The sequence below is a fragment of the Salmo salar genome, chromosome ssa10 (genome assembly GCF_905237065.1).
Source record: "Salmo salar chromosome ssa10, Ssal_v3.1, whole genome shotgun sequence".
Lineage (NCBI taxonomy): Eukaryota > Metazoa > Chordata > Actinopteri > Salmoniformes > Salmonidae > Salmo > Salmo salar.
In genome coordinates, this window is record NC_059451.1 from 59220143 (window position 1) to 59237650 (window position 17508).

At 36.1% G+C, this 17508-nt stretch overlaps 1 protein-coding gene and 1 non-coding gene across 6 annotated transcripts in view; both read right to left on the reverse strand.

Moving 5' to 3' along the window:
- LOC100194730 (ubiquitin-protein ligase E3A) overlaps nucleotides 1–17508 on the reverse strand; it is a 211333-nt gene that overhangs the window by 193031 nt on the left and 794 nt on the right. Inside the window, exons 1-7 of one of the 5 annotated variants that reach the window (XM_045687999.1) lie at nucleotides 17302–17508; nucleotides 17094–17137; nucleotides 8429–8526; nucleotides 7279–7955; nucleotides 6909–6986; nucleotides 3819–3974; nucleotides 1792–2118 (exon numbers count right to left, since the gene is read on the reverse strand). The exon at nucleotides 17302–17508 is cut by the window's right edge and continues 491 nt beyond it. In XM_045687999.1, coding sequence (XP_045543955.1) covers nucleotides 1792–2118; nucleotides 3819–3974; nucleotides 6909–6986; nucleotides 7279–7955; nucleotides 8429–8526; nucleotides 17094–17137; nucleotides 17302–17328 — 1407 coding nt within the window. In that variant the 5' untranslated portion in view covers nucleotides 17329–17508. Of the gene's footprint in view, nucleotides 1–1791; nucleotides 2119–3818; nucleotides 3975–6908; nucleotides 6987–7278; nucleotides 7956–8428; nucleotides 8737–17082; nucleotides 17138–17301 lie in introns of all 5 variants that reach the window. The other 4 variants (XM_045687997.1, XM_045688001.1, XM_045687998.1 and 1 more) reach the window with 4 other exon arrangements.
- On the reverse strand, nucleotides 3721–3799 carry trnat-ugu (transfer RNA threonine (anticodon UGU)). Its single transcript has one exon. It is a non-coding gene; the product is annotated as a tRNA-Thr (tRNA).

Consider the following 17508-nt stretch of genomic DNA (forward strand, 5'->3'; position numbering starts at 1 on the left):
GACCAGGACCAACCCTGCTTAGCTTCAGAAGCAAGCCAGCAGTGGTATGCAGGGTGCTATGCTGCTGGTAATAATAGCAACACCCTTTTCATTCCATCGTGTCACTGATGAACTCTGTCTCAACTCTGCCTATATCTACAGATGGAGAGGACTGTAGACTGCTTTTGTCAGACGCCAGCCTCGGTCGTTTGATGGGGAGACCATAATTGGGTAAGTTTAGTTTGCGCGTCAGATACAGTACTACCTATCCTAAATGCCATTGGTAATAGAAACGTTTTTATGTGTGTGTGTGTGTATGTGTTCACAGAAACATGTATGAAGTCCAGACAGACAGGCTTGATACTGACGTCTCTGAATGGAGAGAGACTTGGCACTCTGGATTAAAATTTTACTAGACACAACTTTTACTTGTATTGTCTTTTTTTAAATGTTTTATTATTGAATGACATCAGTCAATATGGGGAGGGAGAAACCCTGTGTATTCTGAACCAGGATCAGTCAATATGGGGAGGGAGAAACCCTGTGTATTCTGGATCAGGTATCAGTCAATATGGGGAGGGAGAAACCCTGTGTATTCTGGACCAGGATCAGGTATCAGTCAATATGGGGAGGGAGAAACCCTGTGTATTCTGGACCAGGATCAGGTAACAGTCAATATGGGGAGGGAGAAACCCTGGGTATTCTGAACCAGGATCAGTCAATATGGGGAGGGAGAAATCCTGTGTATTCTGGACCAGGATCAGGTATCAGTCAATATGGGGAGGGAGAAACCCTGTGTATTCTGGACCAGGATCAGGTATCAGTCAATATGGGGAGGGAGAAACCCTGTGTATTCTGGACCAGGATCAGGTATCAGTCAATATGGGGAGGGAGAAACCCTGTGTATTCTGAACCAGGATCAGGTATCAGTCAATATGGGGATGGAGAAACCCTGGGTATTCTGGACCAGGATCAGGTATCAGTCCATATGGGGAGGGAAAAACCCTGTGTATTCTGGACCAGGATCAGAGAACTCCTGTTATATACGGGGCATCACACAGGAAGAACACTGCTTCTAAGGTATTATGTAAAGGGTTGTTTATTCTACACGGACCTGTTACTACATTTTTTTAAAGTTATCAAAAACACTTTGTTTATAATATCTACATACATGTAGGAATTGCATTCTTCTTATATTACTCTGTAGACTACTGACTTACTAAACGCTTCCTCTGGCATCTCACTGTACATCTGCCTGTAGTTATTGAGCTCAACCTGCAGGAGGTTTTGTTTGTTGTGAACGAGTGGAGAGGAAACCGCTGAGAACAAGGTTCTGACAGATGGGTGTGTCTTGGTGGTGGCAAGGACACACCCACATCAAAACCACACCCCCAAGCCAACTCCCGTTTGGCTTCTGTCATGGCCGCCAGCATTTCATGAGGAGCAAACCAAAAAACAAGGCCAAATCAGCAGGTGCTGTTCCCCTTCAACATTACACCAACAAGTGTCTGTGTGTGTGTGTGTGTGTGTCTGTGTCTGTGTTGTGTCTGTGTCTGTGTTGTGTCTGTGTCTGTGTTGTGTGTGTGTCTGTGTTGTGTGTGTGTCTGTGTTGTGTGTGTGTCTGTGTTGTGTGTGTGTCTGTGTTGTGTGTGTGTCTGTGTGTCTGTGTGTCTGTGTGTCTGTGTGTCTGTGTGTCTGTGTGTCTGTGTGTCTGTCTGTCTGTCTGTCTGTCTGTCTGTCTGTCTGTGGTGTGTCGTTTGTGTGTCTGTGTGTGTGTGTCGTTTGTGTGTGTGTGTGTCGTTTGTGACTCACCCTGACGAGGGCGTCGTCGATGATGTGGTCTCGCCGTACTTTGAGCCTGAGGTACGGGTTGAGCTGCTGTCCTTGTACCAGGCTGTAGAGCGCTGTGATCCTCCTCTCGCTGTACATGCTGATGCGGTTGTCGTAGTACAGACCCAGGCTCTTGGTGCAGGCGTTGAGGACGAAGGGACAGCTCTGGAAGGAGAACTTACTCTCCGAGTCCACCTTGAAGAAGGTAAAGTCCTTGTCCATCTCTAGAACATCATTCAACGGTTCGTTGACAAACTCCTCGAAGGGGATGAGGGGTCGTCTGCAGTCCAGGGTCCTGACGCCCAGCTCCTTTTCAAAACGATTCGATTTGAAAATCAAAAAAAGTATTTAAATCTGGATAACGCAGAAACTTGAACAACATATTTACATTTTTTACATTTACATTTTAGTCATTTAGCAGACGCTCTTATCCTGTTAGGGCTAGGGGGCAGTATTTGCACGGCTGGATAAAAAAAATGCACCCGATTTAATCTGGTTACTAATCCTACCCAGTAACTAGAATATGCATATACTTATTATATATGGATAGAAAACACTCTAAAGTTTCTAAAACTGTTTGAATGGTGTCTGTGAGTATAACAGAACTCATTTGGCAGGCAAAACCCTGAGACATTTTCTGACAGGAAGTGGATACCTGATGTGTTGTATTACCTTTAAACCTATCCCATTGAAAAACACAGGGGCTGAGGAATATTTTGGCACTTCCTATTGCTTCCACTAGATGTCACCAGCCTTTACAAAGTGTTTTGAGTCTTCTGGAGGGAGATCTGACCGAACAAGAGCCATGGAACGATGATGGCCCATTAGACACCTGGCGCGCGAGTTCATGTTGGGTACCCTCGTTCCAATACGTTATAAAAGAGTATGCATTCGTCCACCTTGAATATTATTCATGTTCTGGTTAAAAAGTCCCTAATGATTTATGCTATACAACGTTTGACATGTTTGAACGAACGTAAATATATTTTTTTCCCCTCGTTCATGACGAGAAGTCCGGCTGGCTTAGATCATGTGCTAACAAGACGGAGATTTTTGGACATAAATGATGAGCTTTTTTGAACAAAACTACATTCGTTATGGACCTGTGATACCTGGAAGTGACATCTGATGAAGAGAATCAAAGGTAATGGATTATTTACATAGTATTTTCGATTTTAGATCTCCCCAACATGACGTCTAGTCTGTATCGCAACGCGTATTTTTCTGGGCGCAGTGCTCAGATTATTGCAAAGTGTGATTTCCCAGTAAGGTTATTTTTAAATCTGGCAAGTTGATTGCGTTCAAGAGATGTAAATCTATAATTCTTTAAATGACAATATAATATTTTACCAATGTTTTCTAATTTTAATTATTTAATTTGTGGTGTTGACTTGACTGCCGGTTATTGGAGGGAAACGATTTCCTCAACATCAATGCCATAGTAAAACGCTGTTTTTGGATATAAATATGAACTTGATAGAACTAAAAATGCATGCATTGTCTAACATAATGTCCTAGGAGTGTCATCTGATGGAGATTGTAAAAGGTTAGTGCATCATTTTAGCTGGTTTTATGGTTTTGGTGACCCTGTCTTTGAATTGACAAAACATTACACACAACTCTTGTAAATGTACTGTCCTAACATACTCTAAATTTATGCTTTCGCCGTAAAACCTTTTTGAAATCGTAAAACGTGGTTAGATTAAGGAGATGTTTATCTTTCAAAGGGTGTAAAATAGTTGTATGTTTGAAAAATTTGAATTTTGACATTTATTTGGATTCAAATTTGCCGCTCTTGAAATGCACCTGCTGTTGATGGAGTGCACCACGGGGGGGACGCTAGCGTCCCACCTAGCCCATAGAGGTTATCCAGAGCGACTTGAGTGCATACATTTCTTTTTTTGTACTGGCCCCCCCCCGTGGGAATCGAACCCACAACCCTGGCGTTACAAACACCATGCTCTACCAACTGAGCCACGGAAGACCGGGGCCCATTGTGGTCGTCTCACCTTCTCCAAAGGGTCGACCCGAGGCCCCTTCTTGTTACTCCTCTCCTCCCCCAGGAGCTCCTGCAGGGTGAGCTCGCTGGACTCTGATGCAGGCTCCTCCTCCTCATTATGACCCGTATCCAAGTCTCCTCCCAGGACATTGGCGTAGAACACCAGCTTCAAATAGAATCAAACTTTATTTAACATGCATTTAAAAAAAAAATAATTGCAAAACGCTTTACAGTTTTTTTCCCCAAGACAGATACCCAATCGGGTGGCTTCTAATTGATGCGGTGAGATACCCAAAATCGGGTGGCTCATACTTTTCTCGTCAATGATTTTTATATATTTTTTTCAAACTGGAAAGCAAATGATCCTTCATCACAACGACAGTAGATGAATCAAGTGTATTACTTTTTAAATATTGAAAAGGTACGGATGAAAATAGAACGGTCAATGAGCCATGTGGCATAGAGTAGTACAAGCACGGGAAAGACCCAGGGGATGAAGGATGAGGAGGGTGATGAGGAGGGTGTAGTTGCGAGACTGAGTCTGAGCAGGTGTGATGGCATTGACGTGGTCGTCTGTTTATTGTCTCTTTTATGGTTGTTATTGTTTAAGAATACAAATTAAATCAAATTTTTAAAAAGTCTACAATAAAATATAAATATTAAAAGAATATATATAAAATAATACAGAAATCTTTAAAAGGACAGTAAAATCATTGTTTAAAGGCTAAAAAGGTGCATTTTCAAAAACCTTGACTGTTTCTGTACCTCTTACCTGACAGGGCAAGTCGTTCCATAGCTGTGGGGCGAGAGTGTTCTGCTCCCAGCCTTGGTTCTACTCCTAGGTATTGTTAATAGGCCCCTTGGTTCTACTCCTAGGTATTGCTAATGGACCCCTTGGTTCTACTCCTAGGTATTGCTAATGGACCCCTTGGTTCTACTCCTAGGTATTGCTAATGGACCCCTTGGTTCTACTCCTAGGTATTGCTAATGGACCCCTTGGTTCTACTCCTAGGTATTGCTAATGGACCCCTTGGTTCTACTCCTAGGTATTGCTAATGGACCCCTTGGTTCTACTCCTAGGTACTGCTAATAGACCCCTTGGTTCTACTCCTAGGTATTGCTAATAGACCCCTTGGTTCTACTCCTAGGTATTGCTAATAGACCCCTTGGTTCTACTCCTAGGTATTGCTAATAGACCCCTTGGTTCTACTCCTAGGTATTGCTAATAGACCCCTTGGTTCTACTCCTAGGTATTGCTAATAGACCTTGGTTCTACTCCTAGGTATTGTTAATAGACCTTGGTTCTACTCCTAGGTATTGTTAATAGACCTTGGTTCTACTCCTAGGTATTGTTAATAGACCTTGGTTCTACTCCTAGGTATTGCTAATAGGCCATGGTTCTACTCCTAGGTATTGCTAATAGGCCCCTTGGATCTACTCCTAGGTATTGCTAATGGACCCCTTGGTTCTACTCCTAGGTATTGCTAATGGACCCCTTGGTTCTACTCCTAGGTACTGCTAATGGACCCCTTGGTTCTACTCCTAGGTATTGCTAATAGACCCCTTGGTTCTACTCCTAGGTATTGCTAATAGACCCCTTGGTTCTACTCCTAGGTATTGTTAATAGGCCCCTTGGTTCTACTCCTAGGTATTGCTAATGGACCCCTTGGTTCTACTCCTAGGTATTGCTAATGGACCCCTTGGTTCTACTCCTAGGTATTGCTAATGGACCCCTTGGTTCTACTCCTAGGTATTGCTAATGGACCCCTTGGTTCTACTCCTAGGTATTGCTAATGGACCCCTTGGTTCTACTCCTAGGTATTGCTAATGGACCCCTTGGTTCTACTCCTAGGTATTGCTAATGGACCCCTTGGTTCTACTCCTAGGTACTGCTAATAGACCCCTTGGTTCTACTCCTAGGTATTGCTAATAGACCCCTTGGTTCTACTCCTAGGTATTGCTAATAGACCCCTTGGTTCTACTCCTAGGTATTGCTAATAGACCCCTTGGTTCTACTCCTAGGTATTGCTAATAGACCCCTTGGTTCTACTCCTAGGTATTGCTAATAGACCTTGGTTCTACTCCTAGGTATTGTTAATAGACCTTGGTTCTACTCCTAGGTATTGTTAATAGACCTTGGTTCTACTCCTAGGTATTGTTAATAGACCTTGGTTCTACTCCTAGGTATTGCTAATAGGCCATGGTTCTACTCCTAGGTATTGCTAATAGGCCCCTTGGATCTACTCCTAGGTATTGCTAATGGACCCCTTGGTTCTACTCCTAGGTATTGCTAATGGACCCCTTGGTTCTACTCCTAGGTACTGCTAATGGACCCCTTGGTTCTACTCCTAGGTATTGCTAATAGACCCCTTGGTTCTACTCCTAGGTATTGCTAATAGACCCCTTGGTTCTACTCCTAGGTATTGCTAATAGACCCCTTGGTTCTACTCCTAGGTATTGCTAATAGACCCCTTGGTTCTACTCCTAGGTATTGCTAATAGACCCCTTGGTTCTACTCCTAGGTATTGCTAATAGACCCCTTGGTTCTACTCCTAGGTATTGTTAATAGACCTTGGTTCTACTCCTAGGTATTGTTAATAGACCTTGGTTCTACTCCTAGGTATTGTTAATAGACCTTGGTTCTACTCCTAGGTATTGTTAATAGACCTTGGTTCTACTCCTAGGTATTGCTAATAGACCCCTTGGGTCTACTCCTAGGTATTGCTAATAGACCCCTTGGTTCTACTCCTAGGTAATGGACCATCGTTCTACTCCTAGGTATTGCTAATAGTCCCCTTGGTTCTACTCCTAGGTAATGGACCTTGGTTCTACTCCTAGGTATTGCTAATAGATACCTTGGTTCTACTCCTAGGTATTGCTAATAGGCCATGGTTCTACTCCTAGGTATTGCTAATAGGCCATGGTTCTACTCCTAGGTATTGCTAATAGGCCCCTTGGATCTACTCCTAGGTATTGCTAATAGACCCCTTGGTTCTACTCCTAGGTATTGCTAATAGACCCCTTGGTTCTACTCCTAGGTATTGCTAATAGTTTGTATGGAACGAGCATGTCTGTCAGATCAGATTGACCAAGGCAGTACCTTCAGACACTTGGCTGCAGCCACCACACACTCATCATCGTTGACCAGACTGTCGCTGTCGTACTCGTTGCTGATTACCTTAAGAAATGAGAATAATACATTTAAATGTGTATAACAGCTAAAAGCATTTCACTGTACTGTTTACACCTGCTGTATCCTGTGCATGTGACAAATCACTTCTGGTTTAGATTGAGTTAGCGCTATTCATTACAGAGGAATCAAACTCTAGCTAGGTAGAAAAAAAAATGACAAAATGCATAAAGAATATTGAGCATGTAACTGTGCATTCTGTATAATTCAGTCTTGTGGACTGCGAGCCTGAATGAAATTTAAAAAAAAAACTCTAATCTGATCAAGAATGTAACGTTACCGTGTAGGTGATGAGCTGCTGGAAGGTCTCCATCATACGCCTGATGTGCTCTACACTGTACTGAGACCACAGGCGAGTCAGCTTGGCCAGGGCAGGCAGAGGGAGTTTACTCATACACTTACAGAACAGAGGCATGGCCATCTCCAGGTACTCTGGGCTGTGAAGGCTGCTGTTCTCCATCACGATGATGAAGATGTTTAGGTAGTCTGGGTTGGTGTCGTACACGTCTAGATAGGTTAGATCCAGCTCTACGTTGGGAGTTAGGTAGACCAGGGCGTTGAGGAAGGCTGATTCGATCTTCTCGTTGGAGAGGAGTCTGTCGTACACTCTCCTCACAGCTTCTATGTCCACAGAGACCTCGACAGGACCCAGTCTGTTCTCCGTCGATCCCGTCGCTCCTTCCATGGACGCCGAGGCCTCCGATTCCTCTGATTCCTGCTCCATGGCCGTGGTTCTCTCCTTGTCATCCTCGTCCTTGTCCTCATCTTTGGCCTGGTGGGTCTTGCGCTGCTCCTTGGTGTTGGGGTGTTGTTCCTTGTCTTTCCTGAAGCTCTGCACCAGAGCGTCAGCGCTGGAGAAGATCCTCCCGATGACTCGGATCAGAGGAGAGTAGTCCTTCTTCCCCTCGCAGATACTCAGGATCTCGTACACCTTCTCCTCAGTCAGGTAATGCACCTCTGGACACAGAGAGATCACAGATAAAATGAATACATGGGCAGCCATTTAATTCTCTCTAAAATGAATGCATGGGCAACCATTTGATTCACTCTAAAATGAATGCATGGGCAACCATTTGATTCACTCTAAAATGAATGCATGAGCAACCATTTGATTCTCTAAAATGAATGCATGGGCAGCCATTTAATTCTCTCTAAAATGAATACACGTGCAAAAATGTGATTCTCTCTAAAATTAATGCATGAGCAACCATTTGATTCTCTAAAATGAATGCATGGGCAGCCATTTAATTCTCTCTAAAATGAATACACGTGCAAAAATGTGATTCTCTCTAAAATTAATGCATGAGCAACCATTTGATTCTCTCTAAAATGAATGAACATTGAATAGCAATAGAGGGAAAAAAAAGGTCACACAGGGCAGTGCACTATTCAGGGTGCCATTTTGGGACTGTGAAAATTATTGTGTTTACCTCTGAAGTCTTCCCTAGGGGGAAACAGGTTGTCTTCGTGGTCTGGCATCTTCCCGTGACGGTCGCCCGATAAGGCAGGGTGGGTTTCTTTGGCACTGCTGTTGTCAGGGAAGGCAGCAGAGTGACGACCACACAGTTTGGCATTCATTTTATAGAGCTCCAGGGCTCTGATAGCTGCCGTGTTGTGATCCAGCGGTTGAAAACCAAGACACGAAGCACAGAACTCATTCGTGCAGGCCCCATTTCCACAGCCCTCTGTTAACTGGCAAAAGTAGCGCTCAATTAGATGCTTTGCAGCCGCTCTCTTCCTGTACAGGACATTCAGACAGGAAGTGACAAGGTTTTAGTACGATGACCATTGAAAAGGAAGCTTGCTCATCACACGACTAACAAAAACACACACAGATAGATCAAATTTACAATGTTATTTAAAAAGCACAAAAACAATCAAAACAGTCAGAATAAACTAGCGATGCAACAGCTATGCTAAATGTACTAATCGTAAGTTAAACACAGCACTGCATTCATTTGGAGGAAAATTTTGTAGGCCTATGATTTGGCTCCAATGTTGCAAATTGATACATGTCAAAAATGACGACATGTTAAAAATGAACTGACTGAATCACCATAGTGTCATATCAGACTAACGATCTATCCTTACTTCACAATGTCATATCAGAATGATAATATCTATCCTTACATCACAATGTCATAGACTAACGATCTATCCTTACATCACAATGTTAAATCATATCAGAATGATAATATCTATCCTTATATCACAATGTCATATCATATCAGAATGATAATATCTATCCTTACATCACAATGTCATATCATATCAGAATGATAATATCTATCCTTACATCACAATGTCATATCATATCAGAATGATAATATCTATCCTTACATCACAATGTCATATCATAATGATAATATCTATCCTTACATCACAATGTCATATCAGAATGATAATATCTATCCTTACATCACAATGTCATATATCAGAATGATAATATCTATCCTTACATCACAAAGTCATATCATATCAGAATGATAATATCTATCCTTACATCACAATGTCATATCAGACTAACGATCTATCCTTACATCACAATGTCATGTCATATCAGAATGATAATATCTATCCTTACATCACAATGTTATATCAGAATGATAATATCTATCCTTACATCACAATGTCATATAAGAATGATAATATCTATCCTTACATCACAATGTCATATCAGAATGATAATATCTATCCTTACATCACAATGTCATCATATCAGAATGATAATATCTATCCTTACATCACAATGTCATCATATCAGAATGATAATATCTATCCTTACATCACAATGTCATCATATCAGAATGATAATATCTATCCTTACATCACAATGTCATATCAGAATGATAATATCTATCCTTACATATCAGAATGATAATATCTATCCTTACATATCAGAATTATAATATCTATCCTTACATCACAATTACATATCAGAATGATAATATCTATCTTTACATCACAATGTCATATATGAGAATTATAATATCTATCCTTACATAACAATGTCATATCAGAATGATAATATCTATCCTTACATATCAGAATGATAATATCTATCCTTACATCACAATGACATATCAGAATGATAATATCTATCCTTACATATCAGAATGATAATATCTATCCTTACATCACAATGACATATCAGAATGATAATATCTATCCTTACATCACAATGTCATATAACAGAATGATAATGTCTATCCTTACATCACAATGTCATATCAGAATGATAATATCTATCCTTAAATCACAATGTCATATCAGAATGATAATATCTATCCTTACATATCAGAATGATAATATCTATCCTTACATCACAATGTCATATATCAGAATGATAATATCTATCCTTACATCACAATGTCATATAACAGAATGATAATATCTATCCTTAAATCACAATGTCATATCAGAATGATAATATCTATCCTTACATCACATTGTCATATCATATCAGAATGATAATATCTATCCTTACATCACAATGTCATATCATATCAGAATGATAATATGTATCCTTACATCACAATGTCATATGAGAATTATAATATATATCCTTACATATCAGAATGATAATATCTATCCTTACGTAACAATGTCATATCAGAATGATTATATCAATCCTTACATGACAATGTCATATCATATCAGAATGATAATATCTATCCATACATCACAATGTCATATCAGAATGATAATATCTATCCCTACATGACAATGTCATATGAGAATGATGATATCTATCCTTACATCACAATGTCATATCATATCAGAATGATACTTTCTATCCTTACATCACAACGTCTATCAGAATGGTAATATCTATCCTTACATCACATTGTCATATCAGAATGATAATGTCTATCCTTACATCACAATGTCATATCAGAATGATAATATCTATCCTTACATCACATTGTCATATCATATCAGAATGATAATATCTATCCTTACATCACAATGTCATATCATATCAGAATGATAATATGTATCCTTACATCACAATATCATATCAGAATTATAATATATATCCTTACATATCAGAATGATAATATCTATCCTTACGTAACAATGTCATATCAGAATGATTATATCAATCCTTACATGACAATGTCATATCATATCAGAATGATAATATCTATCCATACATCACAATGTCATATCAGAATGATAATATCTATCCCTACATGACAATGTCATATGAGAATGATGATATCTATCCTTACATCACAATGTCATATCATATCAGAATGATACTTTCTATCCTTACATCACAATGTCATATCAGAATGATAATATCTATCCTTACATCACAATGTCATATCATATCAGAATCGTAATATCTATCCTTACATCACAATGTCATATCAGAATGATAACATCTATCCTTACATCACAATGTCATATCAGAATGATAATATCTATCCTTACATCACAATGTTATATCAGAATGATAATGTCTATCCTTACATCACAATGTTATATCAGAATGATAATATCTATCCTTACATCACAATGTCATATCATATCAGAATCGTAATATCTATCCTTACATCACAATGTCATATCAGAATGATAACATCTATCCTTACATCACAATGTCATATCAGAATGATAATATCTATCCTTACATCACAATGTCATATCAGAATGATAACATCTATCCTTACATCACAATGTCATATCAGAATGATAATATCTATCCTTACATCACAATGTCATATCAGAATGATAATGTCTATCCTTACATCACAATGTTATATCAGAATGATAATGTCTATCCTTACATCACAATGTTATATCAGAATGATAATATCTATCCTTACATCACAATGTCATATCAGAATGATAATGTCTATCCTTACATCACAATGTCATATCAGAATGATAATATCTATCCTTACATCACAATGTCATATCAGAATGATAATATCTATCCTTACATCACAATGTCATATCAGAATGATAATATCTATCCTTACATCACAATGTTATATCAGAATGATAAAATCTATCCTTACATCACAATGACATATCATATCAGAATGATAATATCTATCCTTATATCACAATGTCATATCATATCAGAATGATAATATCTATCCTTACATAACAATGTCATATCAGAATGATAATATCTATCCTTACATCACAATGTCATATCAGAATGACGACATCTATCCTTACATCACAATGTCATATCAGAATGATAATATATATCCTTACATCACAATGTCATATCATATCAGAATGATAATATCTATCCTTACATCACAATGTCATATCAGAATGATAATATCTATCCTTACATCACAATGTCATATCAGAATGATAATATCTATCCTTACATCACAATGTCATATCAGAATGATAATATCTATCCTTACATCACAATGTCATATCAGAATGATAATATCTATCCTTGCATCACAATGTCATATCAGAATGATAATATCTATCCTTACATCACAATGTCATATCGGAATGATTATATCTATCCTTACATCACAAAGTCATATATCAGAATGATAATATCTATCCTTACATCACAATGTCATATCGGAATGATTATATCTATCCTTACATCACAAAGTCATATATCAGAATGATAATATCTATCCTTACATCACAATGTCATATCAGAATGATAATATCTATCCTTGCATCACAATGTCATATCAGAATGATAATGTCTATCCTTACATCACAATGTTATATCAGAATGATAAAATCTATCCTTACATCACAATGACATATCATATCAGAATGATAATATCTATCCTTACATCACAATGTCATATATGAGAATGATGATATCTATCCTAACATCACAATGTCATATCATATCAGAATGATAATATCTATCCTTATATCACAATGTCATATCATATCAGAATGATAATATCTATCCTTACATAACAATGTCATATCAGAATGATAATATCTATCCTTACATCACAATGTCATATCAGAATGACGACATCTATCCTTACATCACAATGTCATATCATATCAGAATGATAATATCTATCCTTACATCACAATGTCATATCACAATGATAATATCTATCCTTACATCACAATGTCATATCAGAATGATAATATCTATCCTTACATCACAATGTCATATCAGAATGATAATATCTATCCTTACATCACAATGTCATATCATATCAGAATGGTAATATCTATCCTTACATCACAATGTCATATCAGAATGACGACATCTATCCTTACATCACAATGTCATATCATATCAGAATGATAATATCTATCCTTACATCACAATGTCATATCAGAATGATAATATCTATCCTTGCATCACAATGTCATATCAGAATGATAATATCTATCCTTACATCACAATGTCATATCGGAATGATTATATCTATCCTTACATCACAAAGTCATATATCAGAATGATAATATCTATCCTTACATCACAATGTCATATCATATCAGAATGATAATATCTATCCTTACATCACAATGTCATATCAGAATGATAATATCTATCCTTACATATCAGAATGATATCTATCCTTACATCACAATGACATATCAGAATGATAATATCTATCATTACATATCAGAATGATAATATCTATCCTTACATCACAATGTCATATCAGAATGATAATATCTATCCTTACATCACAATGTCATATCAGAATGATAATATCTATCCTTACATCACAATGTCATATCAGAATGATAATATCTATCCTTACATCACAATGTCATATCAGAATGATAATATCTATCCTTACATCACAATGTCATATCAGAATGATAATATCTATCCTTACATATCAGAATGAAAATATCTATCCTTACATATCAGAATGATAATGTATATCCTTACATCACAATGTCATATCAGAATGATAATATCTATCCTTACATCACAATGTCATATCATATCAGAATGATAATATCTATCCTTACATCACAATGTCATATATCAGAATGATAATATCTATGCTTACATCACAATGTCAATATCAGAATGATAATATCTATCCTTACATCACAATGTCATATCAGAATGATAATATCTATCCTTACATCACAATGTCATATCATATCAGAATGATAATATCTATCCTTACATCACAATGTCATATCATATCAGAATGATAATATCAATCCTTACATCACAATGTCATATCAGAATGATAATATCTATCCTTACATATCAGAATGATAATATCTATCCTTACATCACAATGTCCTATCAGAATGATAATATTTATCCTTACATATCAGAATGATAATATCTATCCTTAAATCACAATGTCATATCAGAATGATAATATCTATCCTTACATCACAATGTTATATCACAATGATATTATCTATCCTTACATCACAATATCATATCAGAATGATAATATCTATCCTTACATCACAATGTCATATCAGAATGATAATATCTATCCTTACATCACAATGTCATATCATATCAGAATGATAATATCAATCTTTATATCACAATGTCATATCAGAATGATAATATCTATCCTTACATATCAGAATGATAATATCTATCCTTACATCACAATGTCATATATCAGAATGATAATATCTATGCTTACATCACAATGTCATATATCAGAATGATAATATCTATCCTTACATCACAATGTCATATCAGAATGATAATATCTATCCTTACATCACAATGTCATATCATATCAGAATGATAATATCTATCCTTACATCACAATGTCATATCATATCAGAATGATAATATCAATCCTTACATCACAATGTCATATCAGAATGATAATATCTATCCTTACATATCAGAATGATAATATCTATCCTTACATCACAATGTCCTATCAGAATGATAATATTTATCCTTACATATCAGAATGATAATATCTATCCTTAAATCACAATGTCATATCAGAATGATAATATCTATCCTTACATCACAATGTTATATCACAATGATATTATCTATCCTTACATCACAATGTCATATCAGAATGATAATATCTATCCTTACATCACAATGTCATATCAGAATGATAATATCTATCCTTACATCACAATGTCATATCATATCAGAATGATAATATCAATCTTTATATCACAATGTCATATCAGAATGATAATATCTATCCTTACATATCAGAATGATAATATCTATCCTTACATCACAATGTCATGTCATATCAGAATGATAATATCCATCCTTACATCACAATGTCATATCAGAATGATAATATCTATCCTTACATCACAATGTCATATCAGAATGATAATACCTATCCTTACATCACAATGTCATATTAGAATGATATCTATCCTTACATCACAATGTCATATCATATTAGAATGATATATCTATCCTTACATCACAATGTCATATCAGAATGATAATATCTATCCTTACATATCAGAATGAAAATATCTATCCTTACATATCAGAATGATAGTATATCCTTACATCACAATGTCATATCAGAATGATAATATCTATCCTTACATCACAATGTCATATCATATCAGAATGATAATATCTATCCTTACATCAAAATGTCATATCAGAATGATAATATCTATCCTTACATCACAATGTCATATCATAATGATAATATCTATCCTTACATCACAATGTTATATCATATCAGACTAACGATCTATCCTTACATCAGAATGTCATATCAGAATGATAATATCTATCCTTACATCACAATGTCATATCATATCAGAATGATAATATCTATCCTTACATCACAATGTCATATCATATCAGAATGATAATATCTATCCTTACATCACAATGTCATATATCAGAATGATAATATCTATGCTTACATCACAATGTCATATATCAGAATGATAATATCTATCCTTACATCACAATGTCATATCAGAATGATAATATCTATCCTTACATGACAATGTCATATCATATCAGAATGATAATATCTATCCTTACATCACAATGTCATATCATATCAGAATGATAATATCCATCCTTACATCACAATGTCATATCAGAATGATAATATCTATCCTTACATCACAATGTCATATCAGAATGATAATACCTATCCTTACATCACAATGTCATATCAGAATGATAATATCTATCCTTACATCACAATGTCATATCAGAATGATAATATCAATCCTTACATCACAATGTCATATCAGAATGATAATATCTATCCTTACATATCAGAATGATAATATCTATCCTTACATCACAATGTCATATCAGAATGATAATATCTATCCTTACATCAAAATGTCATATCAGAATGATAATATCTATCTTTACATAACAATTTCATATCAGAATGATATCTATCCTTACATCACAATGTCATATCATATTAGAATGATAATATCTATCCATACATCACAATGTTATATCATACCAGAATGATAATATCTATCCTTACATCACAATGTCATATTAGAATGATATCTATCCTTACATCACAATGTCATATCATATCAGAATGATAATATCTATCCTTAAATCACAATGTCATATCAGAATGATAATATCTATCCTTACATCACAATGTCATATCAGAATGATAATATCTATCCTTACATCACAATGTCATATCATAATGATAATATCTATCCTTACATCACAATGTTATATCATATCAGAATGATAATATCTATCCTTACATCACAATGTCATATATCAGAATGATAATATCTATCCTTACATCACAATGTCATATCAGAATGATAATATCTATCCTTACATCACAATGTCATATCAGAATGATAATATCTATCCTTACATCACAATGTCATATCAGAATGATAATATCTATCCTTACGTCACAATGTTATATCAGAATGATAATATCTATCCTTACATCACAATGTTATATCAGAATGATAATATATATCCTTATATCACAATGTCATATCAGAATGATAATATCTATCCTTACATCACAATGTTATATCAGAATGATATTTCACAATACATGTTCAGTCCAATTTTGTGCAATAAAATTGTGTGCCAAATGAGGTGTCTCATGGGAATATGGGGGTATTAGTAGTAGTAGTAGTAACATGCCTGTACCTGATACTTACATTCGGCTTGGTTTAGTGTCCTCTATGATGTAGGTAACTGTACTCTGAAACGGACAAGATGGGCGGAAGTTAAGGAACTAACCTTTGAGGTTCATCTTTATATTATGCTTCCCAAAATAAAAACGTCCATAAGAAGGCCAACTCTGTTTCGGGAATAATAACGAACGAAAAAGACAAGATATAAAAACAGGATAAACAGTTCAACTACCTCATATTCATTTGTTTCCTTCGACATTGGTTAAGTCTTGCTTTTAGTCAGTCAGAATATGTTTCGTTCTGCCTGGAAGATAATATTCTACAGCCCCCAACTGATGTCAACAAACTCATTACAATTGTTGCAACATTATTATATTTCGGTTGGGGTGTATTCGTTACGGAAACCGTTTACCGTTTAAGAACCAAACGGAAGCTAACG